Here is a 19,818-nt window from a genome sequence, read left to right as displayed (position 1 = left end):
TTTTGTTTCAAAAAACTCAGTTTATAATTATGTTTATTACATATTTATAATTATAAAAATTTTAATATTTGTTAATTTAAAAATTATAAATTTTTTATATTTTTAAAAATTATAAATTTATTAAAATAGTTAAAAAATTATATATATATTATTTAATTTTTTTGTAATTTATATTGTTTAATATCTAATAATAAAAGAATAAAAAAATGAGATTTAACGGAATTGACCTACCAACTCGCTATTAAACGGATCGGAATAAAATTTTACTCATGTTAAGACTATCTTATTAGGTAAGACGAGACAGCCCAACTCACTAAAAAATAAACTTTTAATGGAACGAATTTTTTTGCTGACCACCTCTAATTATAATTCTTAAGATGCATATATAAAATACATGTATGAAATATTGAATTGCAAAAATTCTTATATTTTTACTCTTAATTTGGTGAATCAAGGTATGTGACGGTAGATGAAGATCATGGAAAGAACCTATATTATTATTTTGTTGAATCAGAGTCCGACCCGAACAAGGACCCGGTGGTTCTATGGCTTAATGGTGGACCCGGTTGTTCCAGCTTCGATGGTTTTGTATATGAGCATGGTAAGGTTTTGTAGTACTCTATTATTTTGCTTTTCCATTTCTACCTTTTAATGATAACATTTTCATCCTAATCTATCTATTTTCCATATTAAAAGATTTTTGTTTTGTTTTTTACTACTGATCTGTTCAATTACATACTTAAATAAATTTTGGAATTAGATTTTTTTATTTAAATTAAATAAATATAGTATTTACGAAAATAAATAAATAGTGAAATAATAATAAAAATATATTCTCGAGACAATTATAAAATGGACATATCTCGGATACTGAGATCCCATTATAAAATGCGTATATCTCGGATGTTCAATATCCAATATCAGCTCATATACGTATCTTAGATAATGTATTTAAGATGTGACTCGTCGTGACCCTATCACAGTATTTGAAATATATCTATTTTGTAATTATTCTCTCAACTTCTGAGATATATCCTAAAATACATTTTTATAATATCTCACAATTTATTCATTTTCATAAATATTATATTTATTTAATATAAATAAAAAAATACTTTGAAATTTAACCATATATAAATCACTAATTTTAATAACCGATTTTAGTATACAAATTATATTTTTATATAAAAAATAATCACTAATTAATCAAATATTGTATATAAGAATACATACTTAACATCTCATAATTTTTTATCATACTACGGTAAACAAATTTAATTATTTGTCTATTACAGATTTGATTATTTAATAAAAAAATTATATTTTAAAAATTATATATTATTACATCATTCACTGTACTATATCCGATAGTTAGTAGCGATTATAGAGTCGAATAGCAGCAACGATTATCAATCCGCTGAAAGATAGCGTGTGAATAAATTTTTAGCAGTGATTAATAGTAACCGTTGAAATAACCACGGCTAAATAGTATTTTACTGCGATATATTTCTGCGACAATTCTAACCGCTGCTAAACTATAAACTAGTCTACTTATAAATGGCAGCGATTATTAATCGCCACAAAATGGCATCTGTCGAAAAGCTGTCTTTCTACCAATGTTTCAGCACCTATTATCCAGATATTCTAATCATTCTTCTATGGTATATTTTTCTTATTTGTATATGTTTCAGGTCCATTTAATTTTGAAAAACCAAAGGCTAAAGGAGTCTTGCCTAAGTTGACTCTCAACAAATATAGTTGGTCAAAGGTATGAAAATTATTTTCTTTTGTGTCTCTAACTCACTCTTACATGTGTTTCTTCTTGTAATAAATTGTATTATTATATTCAACTAAAAAACTTACATAATTTGTTGTAACAAATTGTACATATAAATAATTCAACCTCCTTTTTTTATTATAGGTTTCAAATATCATATACTTGGATTCTCCTGCTGGAGTTGGGTTCTCTTACGCAAAAAATGAATCAGCTTATGAAACTGGGGATATAAGAGTTGCCCATGATACACACGTTTTTCTCCTTAAGGTTGTCATATATTTTTTATATTTTTTATAAAATATATAAATTTTTAGATAGTTTAATTTTTGATACACTGATAATATAAAATGTTTTACGACCGTCGTTCAATCACATCTATTTTTTTAAATCACCATTCATGTTGACAATGTAATATGTATTTTATTTTTACTGATGTAATTTTTTTTTATTATTAGATGTATGTAAAAAACTATTTTATGATAAAAGTGCATACCTGAAAATTCTTGCTAAGAAAAGAATCTATGAATTTCAATAAACAAATTTATATGACTCAAAAACCAAGATATATAAGTATTTAATTTATGTTAAAATTTTATTTGTTCATATGAAAAATAATTAGAGATCTATTTACTATTTTCGAAAAATAAAACAAAATAAAAATATTCAAATAAAATCAATGAATGCTTATGCTTTTATTCCTGAACAAATTAAACCAGTGGTTTCAACTGTACCCTGAGTTCCAACACAACCAATTTTTCTTAGCTGGAGAATCATTTGCTGGGATTTATGTGCCTACTCTTGCTAATAACATAGTGAAAGGTAATAACTTATGTCATGAAATTAAACTGAAAGTGTTGAATTTCATGTGTTAGAATTTAGAATCACAATTATTATATTTTTTTTTTCTATCTTTCTCAGGAATTGATGAAGCAAGGATGCAGCCAAAAATAAATTTCAAGGTCTTGATCCTTTACTTTATTAAGTGATCACAATTCACATGTATAATGGTAAAAACTCAGGTGAAGTTGATATTTGATAGCCGTTAAATGACAATTTAGTCAAATCAGTCAAATCATCTAACGGCTCTCAAATATCAACTTCACGTAAAGTCGACTGCACCTGAGTTTTCACCATATTATATATGGTTTCAAGTTGGTACCTAATACAATCCGAATTCATTTATATTTCTATTGTAGGGTTACATGATAGGAAATGGTGTTTGTGATGATAAATTTGATGGCAATGCTCTTGTTCCGTTTGCATATGGGATGGGTCTTATTTCTGAAGAAATATTCAAGGTATATCATTAGTTATGACAACTTTATATTATATTAACCTAATTTAATTTACCCCTAAACCCTAACTACCAGAGTTGTTAAAGGAGTGAGCGAGTCTGAATAAATTTAAAAAATCAGATTTATTCATTATTTTTTGACAAATTAAAAAAAATATTGGTTCGACTTGACTAGTCCAATTGACGAATTAAATAGGTTGGCTCATTTTTTATTTTTTCAAAAAAGTTATATTAAGAAAAATTATTATATAATTTTAACATTTTTTAAGTTAATATTCAATTAGGAAGTTCTTCATTATAAAATGGTACATGATGTAGGAGACAGAAAGTGTTTGCAAAGGAAGCTACTACAATCCTCAAACTAAGGGTTGCGCATCACAACTTCTTAAAGTAAACCAGGTAATTCAATTATTATAAGACAATGGTGGAAATTACAATGAAATGATCTAATATTTAGGGCGCTAAAATAGGCTAAATTCATTAGGCCAGTACGTTTATCTATTTAAATGGGCGGATTTTATCTCTAAAATTAAGTCAATTTAAATTTTGGGCCAAACGGGTTGAGCCTGATTAATCTGAAAAAAATGATGGGATAAACGGGTTAGCTCGCAGGCTAAATGAGTGGCCCGTTTATTTTTTTTTTTTTACATTTTGTTCAAAAAAAACACTTTTAGCTGATATTTCTCTCGATCTGACCCAAAAATCCAATCCATCAACTAAAAAATTGTTATTTTTAAAAATTTTTAACCTAAAAGTAATATTTTTTGTCAAAATATTTTTCAAAAAATAAAATTAAATGATAAATGGACTAGCCCGTTTAACCCATTGGGCTGATCATAAACGATCCAGGCTAGAAAATTCTGGTCCGCAAATAAAACGAACTTAAATGGACCAGCGCATTTAACGCATAAGCTTAACAGGTCGGGCCTAAATGGGTCGGGCTAGCCCGCTTAACCCATCGGGCTGATCATAAACTATCCAGGCTAAAAAATTCTAATCCACAAATAAAACGAACTTAAATAGACTAGCGTATTTAACCCATAAACTTAACGGGTCGGGCCTAAATGGGCCGGGCTAACCCGTTCCTATAATATTGTTCTCTAATGCTCTAATTAATGATGATTATGGTTATTTCAGCTTATTAGTGGGCTAAACATATATAACATTTTGGAACCATGTTACCATAGCAATGGAACAGACGCAAGGACAATATCTAATAATAATAGGTTGCCAGAAAGCTTTAAGCAATTGGGTGTAACAGAGAGAGGTTTGCCAGTTAGGAAGAGAATGTTTGGTCGTGCATGGCCTCATGGAGCTATTGTCAAAAATGGAATTGTCCCATCTTGGCCACAACTCATCCATGGAGGTGCTAATGTTCCATGCACTGTATGTTACTTTAATTTGCTTTGCATTTTTTTTAGGTGAAAACTCAGTTACAAATTTACAGTTAATTTTAGTTAATTTTATGTGAAGTTAATAGTTGAAAGTCGTTAAATGATAATTTAGTCAAACCTGTCAAATTATTTGACAACACTCGATTATCAACTTTACATAAAACTAATTGCACTTGAACATCATCATCATCATCATCATCATCATCATCATCATCATCATCATCATCATCATCATCATCATCATCATCATCATCATCATCATCATCATCATCATCATCATCATCATCATCATCATCATCATCATCATCATCATCATCATCATCATCATCATCATCATCATCATCATCATCATTCGGTATAATTAAGTTTTTTCATCCTTGTTAAGCATTGCATTTTCTATGAATTGAAAGGAAACCAACATTTTGGAAAGTTGTTATTTATAAAGATATTTTTTATTTGTGTTTTTATTTTCTGTTTTAATTTTTAATATTTTGTGAGCTATAAAGAAAAGAAAAAAATAAAAAGTAAAAGTAGAAAACAAAATTTTATTATTTTTATCATAAAAATTTTAAAATAAAAATATTAAAATAAAAACGTAAACCAAACGTACTTATAAAGTATATACCCACTTTTAATTTTCAACATTATTGATTTATATTTCCTGTGATCTCCTACATTAATCATTATTCCATGTTTGTAAAATAAAATGACAAGTCATTATTATCCTTAGGATGATGAAGTTGCTTTCTTATGGTTGAACAATGATGCAGTTAGAAAAGCAATTCACACAGCAGATGTAAGATTTCTCAAAAAATTATGTTATAGCATTGTTAGAGATATAACAATTTATATATCTTCATATATTACTCTAACTTATATTATATTAAACTTTTAGTATAAGTATTTTATGACATAATATTAAAATTAATTATTTATATATCTTATCCTGTCGGTTTAATTTTTTAAAATAAACTATTTATTGGAAAGCACAAAAATTACTAACAAATTATAATTATGATTGTATGAAAACAGAAAAGTTTGGTTAACAAATGGGTGTTATGCACGGACCAACTTTCTTACCACCATACTCTTGGAAGCATGATCAAGTATCACCAATACCTAACTTTCAGCGGATATCGAGCACTTATATTTAGGTGAATTTTCTCAAATTTATTTTCATCCTACAAAAAATTAACACACATAAAAGAGAAAAAAAAGGTTTAAAAGCCAACAATTTTTTACTTATACTAGCATTTTATTGGTATATTTGAACATTAATAGATTTACTGTTTTACTGTTGGCCAAAAATAATAAATTGTGCTAGTTTTATAGCAGGCACAAAAAATAATGCTTTCACAAAAATAATTATTTTTCCTCCCTCCTCTGTGATTAATAGTTACACATTATTCTCATTCCTTTTATTAAATTCTAAAATGTTGAATTCCAAATCATCTATTTTTGGTTGCTTAATTAACAAGTAAGAATGCAAAAACTATTGTGTGTTGGCAGTGGTGATCATGACTTGTGTGTTCCATATACTGGAAGCCAAGCATGGACAAGTTCATTGGGATATCCGATTATAGATGAATGGAGGCCTTGGTTTATAGATGGTCAAGTTGCCGGGTAAGTGTATAATTTTACGAGCAATGTTATAATGGTCTAAGCGTACAATGTGTACAATGAACTAAATTTTTGGTTAATGAATAAAATAAACATCACCCATACTATTCAGAATAACCATCCGGATACAGGGATAATAAACATCTCATGTCATAAAATCACTCATCCTAAAAACTTAAGTTAATTTTGGAGTTCATCAAGGATAAAACCTTTGACCTTTCGGATCTAGAATTTTAATACCATGTCATGAACCCACTCATCCCAAAAGCGTAACCTGACAGGACAATGTAACACTAATGGTCATATCTCTAATACTTCCTAAATTTCCATTGTACACATTGTACGCTTAGGTCATTGGCTCACTATACTTTATAAGTATTTAATTAGTAATAATTTAGAATAAAACCCAAAATAGCCACTGACAATTACTTCGAAAGACAATGAGGCCCTTAACAAAAAAAAAATCCAACCCGATCCCTGACAATTATCTCGAAAGGACGATGAGGCCCCTGTGCCAAAAAAATTTAGGCTGTTTTTTTTTTTTTGCACAATGACTAATCAGTCCAAAAAAAATATCAGGGGCCGGATTGGGTATTTTTTTTTCTTGGAGTCTTATTGTCCTTTCGAAGTAATTGTCAGGGGCCGGATGAGGTATTCACTCAATAATTTACACTTATATTTATAGGAATTTTATACACAAAAAGCATATAATTTGTATATATATTTATCAGAATTTACACACATGAATTAATACAATTTACACTCATATTTTTTATAATTTATACACATGAATTAGTAAAAGACAAAAAGCTACTTTTGATTTATGTCCTAAGATTAAAATAATGACCCAACTTAAATTGTAGATGACTAGGTTTTTAATCTAACCGATCGAATCGAATTAAATTTGATAACTATGGGAATAAGATCTTTTATTAACAATCTTATGAATTTGATCCAACAAAATTTGATTAATTAAGTTTCCTTTCTTGGTTGAATGAAGGTTTACACAAGGATACGAATTCAATCTTACATTTTTAACCATAAAGGTTTGTATACAAAATAAATTAAATTTTATGCTAAATTATATTAGATTAATTTGATGTATGTTGATTCTATTTTGTTACATTTGATACAGGGAGCTGGCCACACTGTTCCAGAATATAAGCCTAAAGAGTCATTGTACTTTTACAAACAATTTATTCATGGAAAGAAAATATGAGAAAAAGTACACAAATTGTAACAAGAGGCAATGTGGTCTATAAATTTTCCATATATCATTAAATTTTTCTAAAGTTATTGAGATGATATATGTAAAAAAATTTGTGTATTTCCTCGTTCAACAATATATGATCTGAATAATGATCCATTTAATTATTTCATGAAATTAAACTACTTTGCTTCTAATTTTACTTATCGTCTTGATGAATTAGTGGGTAATTAATTAATTACATCCTGCATTTTCACATATTATTCCGTTATAAAAATAATTAATTCTTTTGTAAAAATACTTGTTAGGACTTAAATAAAAGCCGGCATATTATAAAATTCACAGCAACAGGGTTAATTATACAAATGAAATTTGGCTACTAAGTTAAAACACAAAATTTTAATCAGAAGAAAAAAATAAAAAAGCAAAAATATAAATCTAACTATGAATTTCTTTCACCGCAAAAACCAGAAAAAGAAAAATATTCATGATACTTATAAAATCAACATAGATCTCATATATTAATAACAATTCCGAGTATTTATCCCGAAAAAAAAATAGATCATCAATCAAGAAATAAAAAAATAAATAAAATAGAATAAGGTCCACAAAAAATAACAAAAAAATAACCTTAAAGATATAGAAGATATTAAATAAAAACCAATATATTAATCCTCTTTTTGTGTATCCATAAATTTTGTACAAAATAACTAATTTGTGATTTTAAAATTCTGAAAAATAGCTTATCCTTTCTTAATTTTTAAATCTTAGTAATTTTTTTAATTAAAAGAATCAAAGCAAGATGCATCATGTACAATTAAGCATAAGACAACCAGCAAAATGCATTCGTGAAAAAAAAAGTAAAGACCCTGAAGAATGACTTACCCCTTCACACCGAATGAAAAAATCACTAAATTGCCTTTTTGGTTTATTAGGGTCTTTTACACCTTTTCACTTTCCATCTTTTTCATTGTCTTTGAAGACACAAATTCCTTTTTTATTTCTAGCAAATCTGACAACACCACTACACCACACAAACATTACTAAATAGCACACAAGACACCCAAGTATAAATATTTAATGCTTTAAATTTCATATAAAAATAAGCAAGTAGTAGTATTACTTAACTTGCCCAAAGAGCCTCTTCTCCCAGCTGCTCCACAATTAAAGAACAGGTGAGTCAGGAAACAAAAAATGTATATAAATGGCAGGGTTTTTTATTTTTATAAATTAAATAAATATAATTACTAAAATAAACAATTTAAAAATTATTTACCGAAATAAATACTTTTTATATATATATATATATATTTAAAAAAATTTGAAAATAATAAAAAATATTAATAATTCCAAACTTTTGACATATAATTAGTACATAAAAAGGTTAGTAGAAGAGATTAAAATAGATATGTTTGATCAATTTTAGTCCATTTTAAATGATATAAATTAACACGTTTACTTGTAAATCATTAAACTGTCCACTATTAATACGGTTACCTCTTTTCTAACTACCCACTATCTAACATGTTACTTCCAAGATTGATTTTAAATGTTAACTGTTCGAATTATTTTTTGACCTGTTCTTCACTTTCGGATAACGCTACCTATTACCTAGATTATTTTTTTTATGAATAATAGACTTATTATTGTAATTTTTTAGTGAGAGTACATAATACATAAGGTGTAATAATTCAACAAATATTTTTGAAGAGAATTTTTTATTGTAATTTTTTTAATGAGAGTACACAAAGTATATAGTATATAAGGAGTAATAATTTGCTTGTTAAGTGAGGATTCTTCAACTAATTCTCGATGAATACCTCGTGATGAGCAGTTCCCACTTTTTTTTTATTACTCAAAAGGTAAATTATTTAGTTGAATTGTTTATCTCGAAAACATTAAGATATTTTGACTAATACTTCAATTTGCAAGTTTCTTCTTAAATCTAATGATTACACCCTGATAACTGAAATAGGGAAGCTAATTGGTAAAATCCAGTTTATTGGGATGAACATCACTGACTACCGTGATTTTATAGAGCAATTCGATATCGTGTGGGGGCTTCCTTGCGTAGCACTTTTTCATGGATTTGAAGTGCTTAAACATTTAGTGATCGATGAGGCTACTATAAGTTGCTGCTCTAGTGACTGAAGACAATTGAGGCAGATACTATCCAATGCTTTTGTGCAGAGTACGTCAATGATAGTGATATATGGAAATAAATGAAAATTAGGAGATTATGCATATGGGAGATTGATGTTGTTTGGTGTTATGTAATAGTTTGTCATCATCATCTTGGTGATATGATCAGCTAAGTAGAAATTTCTGTACTAAACCTTTATCACTCTCTGTTACTCATGTAGGCTGTGCATTATAATAGAATGGCAGGATTAGCTTTCTCAACAGAAAGAATAGAAATATTAGGTTTGCTTTCTTCCAAAATGCATTAAAAAACTAATATAGCATTTCATAATAAATACATATTCTAACTAAAGCAAACGAAGATCGATATTTATAAGGAACCTAATTAAAAACATTAAATATGAAAGTTAGACAGAGTCTATAAAACACAATATGGTAATATGTACCATGTACTATGTACTCTCACTGAAAAAATTACAATAATAAATCTATTATTCACAAAAAAATAGGTAAGGAATGGTTATTTCGCGACTTTTCGAAGGTGGGTGTAGGCTTCGAGCACATTGGAGTGACGGTAGCTCTGGAGATAGGTTCATATTGCATCTTCATACTATTATCATACCATTACCTGAATTCTAAACTTGCCATAATTTTACTCTAAACTTCTCTATGATAGAGTTCAGCATGGTCTACTACTGTGTTATTGTTTTCTTGGTGACCCTTTTACCACTTCATAGGTTTCTTATTCTGTTATGTGATCTGGTATTTGCAGTTAAACATCCTTACCCTTTCAACGATCAACTTGTTATATATATTCGTCATATAGGTCCAGGGGTTTGTATAGGTCAAGCATGGTAAGAGGGAACAAAGATAGAGCAACAACAACAAGCCTTGTCCCACTAAGTGGGGTCGGCTACATAAATCAAACGACGCCATTGTGCTCAAAGGCATGCATGAGGGTATAGCTTGTCAAAGAGAGTAGCATGCTGAGAAGTGAATGCCACAATGTTTCGATCATAGCAATGTATTTATATCCTTATGGAAAAACAACCATTTGTACCATGAACTTTACGAATGCTGACAAAAGTACCCATTAAAAAAGGAAACTAACGTTGTACCATCAAAGATGGATTCCGTATGACAAAAGTACTCAAATCCAAAATTTATGTTGACTTTTTAATAAAATTCCAGAATTACCCCACCATTATCTTCAACCCCTCCTTTCTTTTTTCCCAAATCTCAAACACCTCCATTGCCTAAAATCCCTAATCTCAATACCTAAAAATTTCAAATTATCATTTTCCTAACCTTAATCTCAATACCCCTTTCAGCAAATTTCAACCCTCTATTTATTCTTTTCATCAATTTTACCACAAATCTCATGTCCAGCACCAAGCATGGTACCTCTTCCATGGCTAGTGAGCCTAACCACTTAACTGCAGCTTGTGTTGCTGCCACAACAACATCAGCTGCAGTAGCAGCAGCAACAGCAATGGCATGCTTGTTCTGCTCCTTCTCTGTCTAATTGTAGAAAGATTGCAACCAAGCTGCTTCATCTGGAGAAATGTTTGGTGAAATGGTAGCTGGATTGTGACATAAAACTCTAGAATTACTTGAATTTCTCTGAGCAGCAGAAGTAGTAGAAGAAGATGAAGAGAATTTTATGCTTCTGGGTCTCCATAGTTTGAATTTTCTTGTTTGTGTTGTTCTTTGTCTCTTCTTATCCCAAACAAGTGGTAAAATTGATGAAAAGAATAAAAAGAGAGTTAAAATTTGCTAAAAGAGGAATTGAGATTAGGGTTGAGAAAATGATAATTTGGAATTTTTAAGTATTGAGATTAGGATTTTTAGGCAATGGAGGTGTTTGAGATTTGAGAAAGAAGAGAGGAGGGGTTGAAGATAATAGTGGGGTAATTTTGGAATTTTATTAAAAAGTCAACATAAATTTCGGATTTGGGTACTTTTGTCGTACAGAATCCATCTTTGATGGATACAACTTTAGTTTCCTTCTTTAATGGGTACTTTTGTCAGCATTCGTAAAGTTTATGGGTACAAATGGTTGTTTTTCCTATCCTTATTCAGACTCAAAGTAGTTTGTAGACATTGATTATTCTGGTTGAAAAATGAATACTAGTTTTATTTGAAATTCAAAATGTAAATGATTTTGTTAGGAGTGTACTTACATATTCACCTTTATTCACATCAGCATGCAAAAACCTGTTTTCATTCTAAATGTCTCTTGGAAACTTCAGAGCACAGCATACAAATGAACTAAAACTCTTAATCAAATTGTCATGAACACGGTTTTGTTTTCACCATCTTAGGAAGGCCATGATTGGCATATAAGCTTATTATTGATTGAATCGTTCTTATATTCTAATTAATGATAACGAAAAGGTTTATTTGATAAACTAATCTCTATAGTTGACATATTCCCATGTTGCACTCGCAATTTTGTCAAATCGAACCGATACAAAACATCAATTATATAGCATTTCATGATAAATACATATTCTAACTAAAGCAAACGAAGATCGATATTCATAAGGAACCTAATTAAAAAACATTAAACATGAAGCCAGAGTCTATAAAATACAAAAAAAACAAGGCACTACATTAATCATAATAAAGTTATGGATTCAAGAGATAGTGTAGGAAAACATCTTCAAGAGATTATAGGCTTGGCTTCATTAGCCGCATCTCAGATGAGCAACTTGGAAGACCAAAGTGCGACGGTGAAACTAAGCTTTCATGATAGAGTTGAAAGATCCTTTCATATGAGTACTGAGTTAAAGGACGAGGTCTGGGCATGTAATCACTGGAGCTGTCAATATTAGGAAAATCTATGCTGCCATCATTTAAGTTACATAAAACAAACTCGCCACACGGAGTAAACACAAGAAGAACATTTTTCAACATGTATATAGGCCGTAGGCTTGAAGGACGACGATCGAGTCGCGGGTGGTGGGGGATTATGGCCAATTTAGTCCAAGACTGAGGAACTCCATAGTCCTTCATCAACCAAACAGTCCAATGAGTTTTCTTAGTCTCATAACAAACCGCAAGAGAATCCCTCAAGATACCCAATTGGGGAGCCACCCGGTGATCATCATCTGAATCCCTGCTGGGAAGGGAAAACTGACTATAAGTCTCTTTGACCAAGTCAAGGGAAAGAACCCACACAAAACTAAGATAGCGGTGAAAAAGCCAATTAAGAGTGCCAGTGCCACTTACAAAAAGCCCTACAAGATCCACCATAGAACCTCTGTAATTGCGGTCACGAAGTTTATGGGGGAAATCCGGGATTGTTCTCCAGGTAGAATTTGGGCCGAATGTAAACATTCTGGAGACGGATTCGCCTGATTTCTTTTTCACCACTGCGAAAAGCTTATACTTGTCATTCACATGATCATAACCGAATCCGCAAATGGAGAGGAGACATCCAATTTCAAGCGGCTGAGAAGTGAATCCAGTGCAGGGGTTCCACAGCATGGCCTGGCCCTCTTCATCGTGCAAGCACATCAATCCATTGCAAGAGCCAATGATGAGGCGGAAGCTTCCCTCATAGTCATAGGGAACTACTTTAGTGGGTTCATGGGGAGGGTTCTCCATCACAGATCGTACGGAGAACACTCCGATTGTGGGGTATAAGGAGGTATGGCTATAATAGGCAATACGCGGGTGGGTCAAGGCTGGATCCACCGCCATTGAACGTCGAAGGTGGTCCTTGGCAAATTGAGAACTGGAAATTAGGGTTCTCCATGAACTGCAGACGCTGTTCCTTAATCGAACGAGAGACCTCGCCGGTATCCTCAGCAGGATTTCCTCTATGAGCTCGTCCAAAAGGATAGCTGGTGGTTTTGTCGTGACAACCTTCCCCTTCCTCGGAACAGCATCAGTATCAACATCAACATCATCAGGATTCGGACCCCTCCTCATACGTACGAGGAAACTCCACAATATAACAGGAATAAGAAATAAAAAACAATATATAACAAAATTGAAAGAAAGATAAAAAATCCTTTGTTATATATTTTTTGATGGGTTAAATTATAAAAGTAAAACTAAATATATATAGAGTATTGTCTACGTCTGATAAAAATAAAGATAGATAAAATGGTAACATAAAAATAAGATAAAATAATAAAGACTAAAATTAAAATTAAATTAAATTCTGTTAGGTTAAATTTATGAATCATAAAATTTTTTTATTGTTATTATAGAATAAGATAAAAATAATAGTTTAATAATATAATTACTAAAATTTAAATTTCAGCGGTATTGCCATTTAATTTACAAAATAAAACATACATGAAGATTCTATAAAAGAGAAAAACAGAGGCCAAGAGTAAAACAGAGATTTACCTAAAGGCGCCGGGATAGTGAGAGAAAGCGAATGATCTGCGCTTGTGTTGGAGCTCCAAATTATCCAATGTTCAACAAGAGGGTTTCGAATCTTCGGCATCAGGAATTGATTCTTAATCCAATATGTCTGCCCCATCCAATTCAAATCTCAGCAGTTAACTAGTTATCTTTGTTGAGAATAAGATAAGATAAGACACTGATAATAAGATATAAAAAATAGAAATATAATATTTTATATATTTATATTTTATTTTGTAATAAATTATAAAAATTTAATTTATTTTTATTTTTTCATTCAAAAAATGTAAGATGAAAAATATAATTATAAAAAATTAATAAGTTATATTCTTTTCTAGTATTTTCGTATCTTTTCTGTTAAAATGAATACAAAATATACTAATATCAAACACGATTTTGTGTCTCTATATATATTCCTATTACAATATCCTGTCTCTGTAAACAAATGTAGCTTTATATACTCGTTTTAAATCTAATATATTTAAATTCGATTTAATTAAAAATTACCAATCTCGTTATATATTTAAATATTTTTATCAACTAAGTTTAATTAAATTGATTTAAATTTAATAAAAATTACTCACATATATGTATGTTAATCACTTTTTTTTATAAAAAAATAATACTAAAATTTTTTTACAATAACATAAAAAATATTTAATTTTAACACAAAAAATGCTTAATTTTTTATATTAATTTTTTTTTGCTTTTTTTTTTCTTTTTCATACATAATTTGTGTGTCTTAGTTCAAACACAATCATTACTAAATATCTAAACATTTCCCAAAACGATTATTTTAGAATAGAATTACCTGGCATAATTGTAAATAAACAATTTATCATTAATTAGTTATTAAAAATTTATTATTAATTAGATTTTTTTGTTAATATTTAACTCTTTTTTATATTAATTAGTGTATGTATCCGTACACAAAAAAATTCATAAAAGTACAAAAAGTATTTATATTTTAAAATATTTTAAGAAAAAATACACGAAATAATTACTATCCTAACAAAATTACAAATCACTATCAAAATCAAAATTTAACTTGAGAATAGTGAATAATCATCATTTTACAGTCTTTCTAAGTGAAATAATTATTCATTGATTTCAATAGACAATTTAAAATAAAATTAAAATATTTACATTAGGATTATATCTTTTCAAAGATTTTTCTATAAATAATATTGATGGTTGAATTTGGAGATATTTTTATGTAATTTATGAGCAAAACTTTTAAACTTACTCTTAATTTTTGAAAGTGCCACATATAATTGATCATGTCTAAAAACTGGTTTGGATAAGTACAATCCAATATGAGATAAAATTTGTCCCTAAAACTTATTAATTACCATAACAAATAATACTATTATGGGAACTATCTTCGTTAAAATCTAACTGGGACGGTTTCATTTGTTGGTACCATATTCATTATTGAAATCAAAGCAACATGACCTGCTAAAACTTCATATCCTAATGATTTCTAAATTTCCTAACTTATAGCCTTTTACCTTTAGAAAAACTACTGAATTAGTCAATATTCCTCAATAAAATCACCAGAATACCAACCTTGAGTATTAATTTATGTGGAGACAAATCAGAACAATTTACGTTATTCAATAATTTAAGACTATAGAGATCTAGTTGACTCTCCATATTCTCTTCATTCATACAAAATGAATTCCAACTAAGATATAATTTTTCTCCTCTAGAATAATAGTCATTATGTAACACCTTACCACACAGAGTTTTACACCTAGGATGCAAAACAGAGGTGGCGAGGCGCTACGACCTCTAAGAAGTAAAATATAATACATATAATAGTCGAAATAATGTAATATACTAGGAGTCTTGAAGAATAGATAAAACAAATTACAAAATAAAAAACGCAACGCTCAGGAAACGTGATAACTTGCGTGCTAGGAAAGTTGTGGTTAACAAGCATAAGATAACAATAAACTAGGAGTAGAGGGCCAAAAGTACAAAATATCAAGCTCATAACTCAGCCTGCGAAGCCAAGGCTGGCCGTAGAATATTTACATACATATATACATAATCCAAAACCCAAAATACATAAACAAAATTCTAGTTCTCCATAAACCGCTAAGAGTTACAAGATAAACAAATTATTCAGAGAGACCGTTAAGTACATATATATAAACTATGCATCAAAATGAAACCCAGGAATCACTCCGCTTCAGAAGTCCAGACACTTAACGAGGTGCCTCTAGACCTACATCTGAAAAACAACAACATAGTATGGGGTGAGAATCGGAGGTTCTCAGCATGGTAAAGGTGTCACACCCATAATAGATAAGGTCCTGGAAATGTCAGAGGCAATCCTAGAATGCTGACACTCAGATTACAAAGTTTAAAGTACAAAACAGAAACCATAAAGGGTGGTCTTCTAAGATCTTAAACCTAACCAAGCCTTAAACTAGATTAAACTCCCTAACTTCCTCACCTTTTCTCTAATCCTCCAACACCAGTGATATTGCACAGACAACCAAGCATACAAAGGCAAACACAACTAATATACAAGTACCACAAGTAGCAAATATAACAATTAACATAATAATTTACTTAGGCACTCTCAATTAATGCACAAGCAAACCAAATAAGCAATATGCACATGATGCATGCCTGTCCTATGGCTGATAAGTCTCATCTTTCGGTTATCAAGTCAACCCGATAATTCCGACTGCTAAACCATGGACTGTCCCCCGACGCGCATCCCTAAGATTTTATGCATAGTTTTTTTCATATATATATAATTGCTCAATGGGGGTCAACATTCCTGAGAATTTATAAGTGCCCGGTCACACTTACGTTGTAGGGTCAACAGAGTATCGAGTCTCAATCTGGTACACGTGGTGGCAAGCCACGGTACTTTACCCAGAAAAACTCGTATCTCAGATAACATTGAATGCATAGGCCACATAGGTATTTATAACCATTCATATCCATTCCATCCATAATTATTCATCATAGCCAGGGCATCATAGATCCTTCATGCATTCACCTCCTTTTCATGTAATTTATAATTTTTAACCTTTACTTCATCCCCAAGTTATCTTAATCTCTTAACTCCATTTTATTACTAGGCTTACTAACCAAGTTTGGAGCTGACAGTATGAAAATAGAGCTTTGGAGTGTCAAATTTGGCTTTGAGGACATAAAACAAGTGTTTGTTGAAAACAGGGTATGCGTACGCATTGGCCTCTTTTGGACCAAGATGCGTACGCATGCACCTGTCCGCGTACACATGTACGCTGGACATAATCGAATGCATGCGTATGCCCATGTATGCGTATGCGAAAAATCATTTTTTTGGGTGCTATGTGTATGCATGCACATGTATGCGTACGCATAGGTACCAAATAGAATCTACCCAATGAGTATGAGAGGTATGCGTACGCATGCGAGGGTGTTTTGGCAAAAATTTGGTTAAGTCTAAAATCTGCAGATTTACCCTTTTAAACTGCAAACTTCCGACGTACATAACTTTTTTATTTTAAAACATTTTTCATCCGTTCTTCGAACGGCATAAACTTCACGGACCCAATTTTCATTACAAAACAAGTTGGAAGCCTTTTGGGAGTCCAGAAGCCAAGTTATAACTCGCCAAAACTCGGTTAAAAACCAATTTTTCACAAGCTCAAACCTCAATTTCATTATAACCGCTTTCAATCCCCACTACTTGTACATATATCCAACACAAACACACTTCATAGCAATCCAATACAACACCACTAATCACGCATCATATCACAAACCATCATACTTTCATTTTTACCCAATTCACACCTTAAACTTCTTACTTCCAACAACAAAATCACCAACATGTTATCATATATATATATATATATATATATATCACCAATTTGTCAACAATATCAAAACACCAAAGAGGCATTATATCCCCACCATAACCATAATCACCAACACATATTTAACTCCCATCATCAATCAATATCATACTTATTAAACATTCAACACACATAATCATTCCAGCTTATCTTATGATTCTCTAGCCTAAGTTTCCATAGAACATTATATATTAAATAAAAAATCTAAATCATACATTGACTGATATCCACATATTATCTAAGGCAAATTACCAAAGTCACACACACAGCCCCCACAAGTCCAAATTCAACAAAGCCTTAACACCAATCTTTCACCAAGCCTCCAATGCCGACGATTCAAGTTCTATATATATATAGTTCACATATACCTTACATACATACTAAAAATTCAGAATTCAACATACTAAAATAAGAATTGGCTAGGGTTAGAGACATCACCGTATCCATGGACCAAAAGAGCCAAGTCCAACAAGCTCCACGAGCTAGATTGAACCTAGAATACCAAAATCGACAAAATCTCAACATAGAGATTCACAATTTTCGAAAATCAAAGAGGTAGAGAAACTGAAGTGAGATTGTATCTTGCCTATAAAATTATTTCAGCAGAATCGTAGAGCTTGACGCGGTGGTCGCGTGGCCGCAAACAATGCGGCGATCGGAGCTCGGATTGAGAAGTTACGGTGGTTTAAACTCGGAGCAAGGGTTTAGAATCCTCTTCTTCCCTTGGCTGTGTTCAGCGCTCCTTAAGGCTGAATGAGGAATAAGAGGAGCTTAAGCTAATTTATTTAAGGGGTTGGTTGGGCCTACGGGCCCGGTTTGGGTTCGGTTTGACCGGTTCAGTTTATTCGGTCTAATTTTGGGCCAAATTATTTGAAATTAGTGTCAAAATTCTCGTTTTAATTAGCTCTATTTTATTTTACTATAAAATTTATATTTCTAATTTCTTTTATTAAAATTTAATTTATTGATTAATTATTCACTAATTTAACGGGGTTTACACATTAAATGGTTGTTGACCTCTTCAATAATGTTCGATGTAAGAGCCAGTATAGTTCTAGTTTTGAAAAATCCTTTGAATTCATGTTTTTCAAAATATTTGGATAAGAAAAATAAACCAACTCATAAAACATCTAGTTCAAAAAAAGGAATAATAATATTTTCTGGAAGACATATCTCATGTAACTTGGCCTGAAAGTTGTGGTTGAGGTGTATTAAAAGATGGCAAATTGCGTAGTCATGGCCCAGAGACATCAGATTCTATTTCAACTCATGGTTGGAGGCTCCTAATATTAGAGGAGAAAAGAAGGTTAAGGTTACGATGTTCTTAACAATTACTGGTAGATTTGGAAGATGAGGAATGAAAAAGTCTTCAATGGAAAGAATTTAAAACTAAATGCAATAGAAAGAGAGATAGAGCATTGGTGTAGAACGTGGATGACATGTGTGCAACAGAGTGAGACACGGATAATACATGAGAGACCTGAACTGAGAGTCTTGCATATTGATTTGGAGTCATATTGATGCTTGATTGGGTATTGATTAGTTATGTTATTTGGTCATTTTGTGCGTTTTTGTTTTTCTTTGCTTGTCTTATATGTTTTTATGTTGGTTCGAACTTTATCCCATTGTGGAATTTTACTGGAACTATTAAAAAAAGAAAATCTGATATTCACCGTCTATATTATCACCTATTAGACTATTATCAATTTTCAATAACCACCCATCAAATTGCTTTACCTCATCTTAATTTAAAATAGTTGTTCCTATAGAAAGTTTATGTTTTTTGTTAATTTGAGCACCAGACAAAACTTCCAAAAGTAAAACGAATTTACGGTTGAATGAATAGTATCTTGTCTCGACCTTTATGGAATATCAGGAAGAATTTGTCTAAAAACTCCACCTAGTACAACCACTTTTATTTCAAAGGACAAATTTTTGTTATATATTGGAGAAAATATCATAATATCATTCAAGCATTTATCAAGTGCTTCGTAACAATACCTACTAACCATTGGAGACTCATCCCAAATTATAAATGTAGTTTTCAACATCAACATTATTTGAGAGAAACCAAGTTTAATGTTGTATGTAAAATTCTCAGTTATATTCAATAATATTTTAAACTTTTAGTA

At 30.6% G+C, this 19,818-nt stretch overlaps 2 protein-coding genes across 2 annotated transcripts; one reads left to right on the top strand and one right to left on the bottom strand.

Annotated features, from left to right (window-relative positions):
• The first annotated feature begins 394 nt into the window (after nucleotides 1-394).
• On the top strand, nucleotides 395-7,347 carry LOC130954156 (serine carboxypeptidase 1-like). The gene is made up of 13 exons (XM_057880890.1): nucleotides 395-455; nucleotides 515-601; nucleotides 1,692-1,768; nucleotides 1,922-2,029; nucleotides 2,494-2,596; nucleotides 2,696-2,736; nucleotides 2,974-3,075; nucleotides 3,390-3,470; nucleotides 4,209-4,457; nucleotides 5,196-5,261; nucleotides 5,498-5,619; nucleotides 5,975-6,088; nucleotides 7,221-7,347. The coding sequence occupies exons 1-13, from the start codon at nucleotides 395-397 to the stop codon at nucleotides 7,345-7,347; spliced, it is 1,338 nt and encodes a 445-aa protein (XP_057736873.1).
• A 4,643-nt stretch (nucleotides 7,348-11,990) lies between these two features.
• LOC130957773 (F-box/kelch-repeat protein At3g23880-like) lies at nucleotides 11,991-13,373 on the bottom strand. The gene has a single exon (XM_057884618.1). It carries the CDS (start codon nucleotides 13,371-13,373, stop codon nucleotides 12,108-12,110), a length of 1,266 nt encoding a protein of 421 aa, XP_057740601.1. The 3' UTR covers nucleotides 11,991-12,107.
• Nucleotides 13,374-19,818: the final 6,445 nt, after the last annotated feature.

Source organism: Arachis stenosperma, chromosome 10 (genome assembly GCF_014773155.1).
Source record: "Arachis stenosperma cultivar V10309 chromosome 10, arast.V10309.gnm1.PFL2, whole genome shotgun sequence".
Taxonomy (NCBI): Eukaryota; Viridiplantae; Streptophyta; class Magnoliopsida; order Fabales; family Fabaceae; genus Arachis; species Arachis stenosperma.
The sequence above is the reverse complement of the archived record's forward strand: the minus strand, read 5'-3'. Positions and strand labels throughout refer to the sequence as shown.